The sequence below is a fragment of the Asterias rubens genome, chromosome 2, assembly GCF_902459465.1.
Source record: "Asterias rubens chromosome 2, eAstRub1.3, whole genome shotgun sequence".
Taxonomy (NCBI): Eukaryota; Metazoa; Echinodermata; class Asteroidea; order Forcipulatida; family Asteriidae; genus Asterias; species Asterias rubens.
In genome coordinates this window covers 10,251,847-10,260,773 of record NC_047063.1, presented here as the reverse complement: position 1 = coordinate 10,260,773, position 8,927 = coordinate 10,251,847, and the positions used below count along the sequence as shown (strand labels likewise).

The following is an 8,927-nucleotide window of genomic DNA, read 5'->3' as shown; positions in this document are numbered from 1 at the left end:
GAAAATTTGAGCTCAATCGGTCGTCGAAGTTGCGAGATATTAATGACAGAAAAAAAACCTTGTCACACCATGGTCACACCGAAGTTTGTGCTTTCAGATGCTTGATTTCGAGACCAAAAATTCTAAATCTGAGGTCTCGAAATCAAATTCATGGAAAATTACTTCTTTCTCGAATAACGTCACTTCAAAGGGAGCCGTTCTGACAATGTTTTATACCATCACCCTCTCCCCATCACCCGTAATCAAGAAAGGTGTTGGGTAATAATTATGTTGAGTAATTACCATAGTGTCCACTTGCCTTTAAGCTTCTCTCATAAGGTTTGGAAACTATTTTGTGTAAGTGTGTGTGATGCAAACTATCTTGAGAGAAGTGCAATTGTCATCAGTGGCAAGAACCATCCATATCTGCTCAGGGTGAACAATAAATGAAGGTTCATTTACAATGTGCACAGTGGCATGACCCTTAGTGCAATCTTCGATACCTACAAAACAAAATCAGCATATATATTGAGGAGAAAATCGTATCCAAATCGAATAACACGGAAATAAAAATCATAATTGATTAAATTAAAGATGTGAAAGGTGAGGATTTTACACGTGGATGGGTTCGAGGTTTTCTTGGGCTCAGTAGTGAGACCGTTCACTGTGGGAATCATAAGACTGTGTAATATATCACCACAGGCTGCGAATAAGCTCAATATTGGCTCAATGCTAATATAAATTGTAGATTGTGTGGTCGTTTGCAGAGGTTATGGGGAGTTTAAGTAATGATGCCTGGGTGTGGGAACCTAGGGGGTTTTGAGTGACCCGTGTTTTGGATTTGGGGAATTTTTAAAGGGAGGTTCATACTTTGGTAATGAATCCGAAAATAAACTGTATAACTTTTATCCGATGGGAGACTTTTGGGACGCTTGGTGGCAGCAGGTAAAATACATTGTTTCTCGGTCATGTGCGCACGCTCAGAACTACGTAACGATGGGAATTTACCTGGTAAGTCTGCTGCCACCTAGCGTCCCAAAGTCTCCCATTTGTAGGGAATGTGGTTTAAAAGAAAGTGATTCAAACATGTGCAATATGAGAAGGGGTTCAATGCAGATTTGTTTCTTAGATCGTGTATTCCAAATACGGATTATTCTTCATGCGTGACATAACCCGTACTATATTTTGTTTTCGATTGGGCTTTATATCAAAAGCGCTTCGACATTTTAAAATGAAATTGTCAGAGATAGTTTTATTGTTTATTTTGTATCTACAATTCTACAATCGAATGGTTCATAAAGCTATACTTTGCCTTTAACCTCCAGAAAGTGTCAAATAATCAAATAATGGAAATTTTATTTAATTCCCCATTACACAGTGGAGGATATTACAAATTAAGCTTTCAGAACTGAATTTTTTTTGATTTTTGTTTATCCTCATTCTTCGTTGCTTAAATGAAATGCAAAGCTAGAATATTCCCAGTCTCCCGGATTTCTTACTATTCTGCCCCATTGGCATTCACCAATCCAGGTAAATCCAACTTGTATTTGGCCAAGGGGCTTAGTGGATTATAGAATCCTTGCAGCAAGCTATCTTAAGCTCACCCAACCATCCAGACGTTTTTTCTTTTTCCTTGCTTAAAGGGGCACGTTGCCTTGGATTGGGCGATTGGTCTATAGCAAAGCGTTGGAAACCGTTGTTATGAACTGCATTATGGTTAGAAAGATGGTATAAAGTAGAATCCAAGGTTCCACATACACATGGCTCGAAATTGCGTAGTTTTCCTTTTACTTTTCGAACTAACACAGTCTGCCATTTTTACGGAGTCAAAAACTTGACTCCACAAAATGGCGTGCTGTGTTAGTTCACGACGGATCAGGAAAACCATGCAATTTCGAGGCACATTTGTGTGGATCGTTTTATTTTACTTTTATGACATCTTTCTAACTGTATGCATTTTATAACAAACGGTTTCAAACGCTTTTTATAGACCACCTCACCCGATCCAAGGCCACGTGTTCCTTTAATACAACATGTATTCCGCCCACACCATTTCAAACTGTTTGACAAAATGTCCTTCCAGCTTTCGAAAGGTTATCTAATAATATTTCTTATCTGATATCGAATTGGATTCTATATCTTAATAATCCTTCTTTTATTTGCACGAAGCAATTCTACTTGCTCATGTGCCTGCATTTGTTACAATTTGTTTTGTTATCAAATAATAAACCACAAGAGAACTGACTGGGTGAATTTGAAATGATTTGGGGGTGTTGGGGTGATTGAAACAATAAACATTTACTGTAGCGGGATTTGAACCAACGAACTTCAGATTAACGTGCTGGCGCTCTACGTTTTTTCTTCTTCACAGAACTTGGGAATATACTGAGAATCCAAATCTTAACACACATCGGTGTGAGGGTAAAAACAATTGTTACTCAGTGAACCGAACTTAATTTTGTTCCAAAACTGTCATGTTTTGAGCAAATTCAGAACTATGGTTCAATTTATCTTCCCAAGCTCTAGGCCAGAAATCATTGGTGTTGTCAAAAATGGTGCCACGGTAGTATCTGCCACTTTAAACCTTAAAGTCACCCTGGAAGTGGTATTTTTTCAAAATAAAGCTTTCGTCACTAATATATGTGTTTTGATGAGTGAATGTGAATAAATAGTTAACTAAGGTTTGAAAAAACTAGTCTTATGTTATTTACAAATTTAAGAGTAGGCCCCGACCTGAGAGGGCGCTGTTCGTGACGTCAATCGAGGCAGACTTTGCCTGTATTGCGTAGAGTAACCACAAGTACATGTACGGACCAAGTCGTGAGTTTGTACTTTAAAAAAAAACCTGGTTGTTTTCCGACATGCCGACAAGGTGTATTGCTGCTGAATGCCAAAAAACACTTTTTGAAACGTACCAACTCACGACTTGGACGTACATGTACTTTGCACGTGTGCTTACTATACGCAATTGCAGGCAAAGTCTGCCTCGATTGACGTCACAAAGGGGGTAGGCGGAGTCAGCCCCAAACAACTTTATATATTATTTAAACATATAAATCGTGACAACCAATTACTAAAAAAAATTGTTTTATTGTTCATAAACATATACTCTTATGTTTGAAAAAAAAATCTATTTCCAGGTGATTTTGATTTTATTTTCTTTAAGGCTACTTTGTTTGTGACTCTCTACCCAATTTCTCAATGAGATTGTTATTTGCACAGGCTGTCTGGCCGTGGCTTGAAGCAGCCTAATCTCTATGCGCCGCTTTTTTTCGATTTTTTTTTATCCATGGCAGTGGATGTTGCTTTTGTCTTCATACACTTCCAAAATGGCTCGAGGACTCGAGGTAAAACAAATACTTAATAATGTCTTGAAGAAGAAGTGAATGGATATTGATGGTTTTGATTATCATCTGACGCAGTGCTGTGAAGGGCTCTGGCTGTTAGTGTTAGTGTAGGACAAAATTGGGAGCAAAGCTTACAAAACTTGATGCTCAGCTATAACCTTTTTAAAGGGTAATAGGTTGATATTAATGTGTTCGTGGAAGATGCATCCATCAACTGATTGCGGTTTACTGCTATGCAGAACCAAAACATAAAGGATTTAAAACTTTACGATTAAGCTAACATGTGAAACGTTCATTTCAGGCCTTTCTCTGATTCACATTTTCTGGTGAAAAAATGTTCTTTTAAGTTCAATTTTATCATAACAAAAAAGAACACAATTTATTTTACATTTAAAGACACCGGACACTATTGGTAAATGTCAAGACCAGTCTTCACACTTGCTGTATCCCAACATATGCATAAAATTACAAACCTGTGAAAGTTTGAGCTCAATTGGTCGTGAAGTTGCGAGATATAATGGAACAAAAAAATAATCTGTCACACAAAGTTCTGTGCTTTCAGATGCTTGATTTTAGACCTCTAACAATAATTCTGAGGTCCTGAAATCAAATTGGTGGAAAATTACTTCTTTCTTGAAAACTACATTACTTCACAATGTTTTTATACTATCAACAGCTCCCCATTACTTCTTACCAAGTAAGGTTTTATGCTAAACATTTTTAGTAATTACAGGTACCAATAGTGTCCACTTCCTTTAAATGTTGATAACCAAATTATCTTACGAACAATTTACTTTTAAGGAGGTAACTGATTCCACGCAGACAGAAACACATAAGGAGTAAATGTTGTTTCCAAATTCAAACTGTCCAAATAACTATAAAATACAGGGAGTATTAATTAATGAATTAAGATGTCAAATTTCATTGAAAAACTATTATCAGTACTTAGATTTAAGTGTTGAAAAATTACAAACAATTTGTAAATGTATAATTAAAATGTATAAATAACACATTTTGAGTGGAAAATCAGACCAAACAATTAGGGTGTTGATTTTATTTTTTTTTAACTGGGTCTAGACATAAATAAGCAGTGGTACCAGCTACATATGTTACATGTGATATGGTGTTTTAGCTGGTAACCCTTTTATGGTAAGCATAAATGTTTTGTGCTTATTTTAGCTACTTTTGAGCTTAAGCAGCTCTCATAAAGCTATTAAGCAGAAAATACTACTTTGCAAACTTCATTGCTAAGCACAAAATGAGTGAGGCATCAGTTGAAGCAATGTTAACTTTATGGAATTTCGGCTGGTAACCAGTTTCTTTAGAGCAAGATTTTTATGTGCTTAGCAATTTTGTGTGTGCTTAAAGCCTTTATGAAAATTGACCTATTCGGCACAAGTACCACATTCAAATTTCCCACCCTTTAAAGAAAGTGCTACAAACTCAAACATGGTATGGTACTACATTATGGCTCGTCTATTATTTTGGCACTCGCTTAAACTAGAAATATCTGTGATAAATATCCGTAGATGAATATAAAAACAGTCCCAATGACTTCTCTAGGCTATAATCAACTGTCATCTATGCAGCACAGTAGTGTCAATATTTAAAAATGTGATAATATCAATGGAATTTCAGATTTTGTCAGAATCAATCTTTAATAAAATTATTCTAAATTTTGTATATTCTTGTGTCTAATTCAAAAGATTAAAGGTGACAATTTCAAAAGAAGCAAAGTGGGTGAAAAATTAAAAGGGCACCTCCCCATAAAGCCATAAAACATTCCTGTAATTAAACCAAACTTATCTGTAAATCCATCAATAGTTAATTTTCTAGTGAGGCTTCATGAGACTGGTCCCGGTAATATTATGAATACATTAATCTAACATTTGAGGGGAGACGGGGAACCAAACAACTCAAAGCAACCAATGGCATGTGAAAGAGTAAAATGCAGGTTTGGAATCCCGTGGGGGCCACTGCCTTTGTTGGCCAGGCTTGGCCTTGGTGCCCCTTCAATAGTATACTTTGCAAAGTGAAATGGCCTTGCCCTCTCAAAGATGTAATTCCAGGCTGAAAGTGGATCACCATCGGTTGTTACAACTGGAGCATTAGTAGCAACAGATGGCTTCTCTGTTGTTACAATTGGAGCATCAGTAGCAATGGCTGGCTTCATGGTTGTTACAACTGGAGCATCGGTAGCAACAGCTAGCTTCTCGGTTGTTACAACAGGAGCATCAGTGGCAATAGCTGGCTTCATGGTTGTTACAACTGGAGCATCAGTAGCAACAGCTGGCTTCTCTGTTGTTACAACTGGAGCATCAGTAGCAACAGCTGGCTTAATGGTTGTTACAACTAGAGCATCAGTAGCAATGGCTGGCTTCATGGTTGTTACAACTGAAGCATCAGTAGTAACAGCTGGCTTCATGGTTGTTACAACTGGAGCATCAGTAGCAACAGCTGGCTTCATGGTTGTTACAACTGGAGCATCAGTAGCAACAGCTGGCTTCTCTGTTGTTACAACTGGAGCATCAGTAGCAATGGCTGGCTTCATGGTTGTTACAACTGGAGCATCAGTAGCAACAGCTGGCTTCATGGTTGTTACAACTGGAGCATCAGTAGCAACAGCTGGCTTCATGGTTGTTACAACTGGAGCATCAGTAGCAACAGCTGGCTTCTCTGTTGTTACAACTGGAGCATCAGTAGCAACAGCTGGCTTAATGGTTGTTACAACTAGAGCATCAGTAGCAATGGCTGGCTTCATGGTTGTTACAACTGGAGCATCAGTAGCAACAGCTGGCTTCTCTGTTGTTACAACTGGAGCATCAGTAGCAACAGCTGGCTTCATGGTTGTTACAACTGGAGCATCAGTAGCAACAGCTGGCTTCATGGTTGTTACAACTGGAGCATCAGTAGCAATGGCTGGCTTCATGGTTGTTACAACTGGAGCATCAGTAGCAACAGCTGGCTTCATGGTTGTTACAACTGGAGCATCAGTAGCAACAGCTGGCTTCATGGTTGTTACAACTGGAGCATCAGTAGCAACAGCTGGCTTCATGGTTGTTACAACTGGAGCATCAGTAGCAACAGCTCGCATCTCTGTTGTTACAATAGGAGCATCAGTGGCAACAGCTAGTTTTATGGTTGTGATAACTTGAGCTTCAGTAGCAACAGCTGGTATTTTGGTTGTTACAACTGGAGCATCAGTAGCAGCAACTGGCTTCCCGGTTGTTATAACTGGAGTATCAGTAGCATTAGCTGGTGTCTCGGTTGTTATAACTGAAGCATCAGTGGCAACGGCTGGTGTCTGGGTTTTTGCGACTGGAGCATCAGTGGCAATAGCTGGTGTCTCAGTTGTGACAACTGGGGCATCAGTGGCAACAGCTGGTGTGTTGGTTGTTATAACTGGAGCATCAGTGGCAACAGCTGGTGTCTTGGTTTTTAAGACTTGAGCATCAGTAGCAATAGCTGGTGTCTTGGTTGTCACAACTGGGGCATCAGTAGCAACAGCTGGTTTCTCAGTAGTTATAATAGGAGCATTAGTAGTAACAGCTGGCTTATCGGAAGTTACAACTGGAGCATCAGTAGCAACAGCTGGTGTTTGGGTTGTTATGACTGGAGCATCTGTAGCAACAACTGGCTTCTCGGTTGTTGTAACTGGAGCATCGGTAGCAACAGCTGGCTTCTGGGTTGTTACAACTAGAGCATCGGTAGCAACAGCTGGTGTCTGATCAATAGCAACAGTTGGTTTCTGGGTTGTTACAACCGGAGCATCAGTCATTAGGTTTAATTCTGCTGGAAGTTCCGTAATGGACATCTGAGTTGTCACAAAATCATCATCTGAAAAAAAGAAAAGAAAAACATAACGTTTAATGAGATTACTATTTTGAAGTATATTATATTTGATATAAAGAGCAATGATCTGAACTGCAAATCACTCGTAGTTGCTTAATGAAGTGTTGTGTCACCATGGTGATACTGCAACTTGCCTCATGATGGATAGTTATTGCATTGTGAAATCGAGCCCAGGCCCTATACTTCATGGAGGCGACAAAGGTGGTGCCCTTGAAACGTCCAATAGAAAAAATTTCACAGGGTGCCCTTTACCAAGGAGAAAATGCGATGGTGCACTTACGCTTTTAAAAACATCGCATACAAGCGTGGGTTTGATTTGAAGAAGACATAAATCCACTGTAAGTAGGCCTTATTGTGAGTTTCCACCATTTGTTTTTGGACATCATACATTACTAATCGCAACCACAATGATATGCGGTGAGATTCAACATGACTCTTTGTGAATCGGCCACTGATAAGCAGTTATAGTATTGTTTTATAACCTCTCAGAGGATCTGCATGACTGACCTGTTTCCTCATGACTTTTTGACCTGTTTCCAACTTTTAAACCCGGTAAAATGCAGCGCAATTAAGACATTGTATTTTCTTACATGTCTTTCTCAATGCATGACTTTTAAAGATAAAAATAACCATCATTAATCGTTTGATAAAGTTTTGCAATGATCACAATATTTTTACTTTTATTTGAGGTCTTGAAATCAAGCATCTGGAAGCACACAACTTTGTGTGACAATGGTGTTTTTTCTTTCATTATTATCTCGCAACTTCGACGACCGATTGAGCTCAAATTTTCACATGTTTGTTATTTTATGCCTATAAGACAAACCAACTGTGAAGACTAATCTTTGACAATTACTAACTACTGTCTTTGAAGGATTCGTGTACTTTTCAAAATGTCCATAGTATTTACATTAAACTTGCAGGGTTTAAAAATCATGATAGTGGAAAGCTTCCCTTCAAATATTACTTACTGAGGTGCTGTAGTTTTTGAGAGATGAGTAAAACAATGTAATGAAAATACGTTTGTAAATGCTTAAAGATGCTATGTCAGATTTTTGGCCCCAAACATTAAAAAATAGATTCTTTTGAGTGAATGGTATTTCAAAGAGTATCACCCGCTCAAACAAAAACATTTTAACTTTTACTTTTAATGGTCAGGAACCATGACAAAAATTAAAAACGTTTTTTATAAAACACATAAGAATTGGTCACATGACATTAATATTGTCGGGATCCCGAAAACCCCCCAATTTTGAGCACTTTATTTCACTGCTACTATTAATTGCACCTTTTACGAGCAATGGCTCAAACGAAAGCTTGTAACTTTTTTGACCCCCGTCAAAATACATTGAATTTTAAATAAAAATTTTGGGGTCAAATCGGCCAAAAATCTGACATAGCATCTTTAAAATAATTTTGGTCTCATGAGACGAAAATTATTTTCATGACATTGTTTAACTCATTACCAAAAAACTACAGCACCTCAGCACGTAATATTTTCAGGGAAGCTTTCTACTATCATTATCTTCAAACTGTGTAAGTTTAGTGTAAATCTGTGGACATTGTGTTTTTTGTCCTACAAAAAGTACATACAACCTTTAAAGACAGTGGACACTATTGCTTTCATAAGGATTCAGACAAAAAATGTCTATCAGTTGAACCCCGATCGCGGATAATAGGAATATCCGGTTACTTGGTTGAAATTACAGGACTATCCGGTTTATAAATAGGTATTCGCGCTCCTTGCGG

General features: G+C 38.1%; 1 protein-coding gene across 1 annotated transcript in view; it reads right to left on the bottom strand.

The window, feature by feature from the left end:
* LOC117303041 (zonadhesin-like) overlaps window positions 1-7,697 on the bottom strand; it is a 19,282-nt gene extending 11,585 nt beyond the window's left edge. The window contains exons 1-2 of the mRNA XM_033787090.1: window positions 7,661-7,697; window positions 6,517-7,163 (exon numbers count right to left, since the gene is read on the bottom strand). Coding sequence (XP_033642981.1) covers window positions 6,517-7,163; window positions 7,661-7,697 — 684 coding nt within the window. The remainder of the gene's footprint in view (window positions 1-6,516; window positions 7,164-7,660) is intronic.
* Window positions 7,698-8,927: the final 1,230 nt, after the last annotated feature.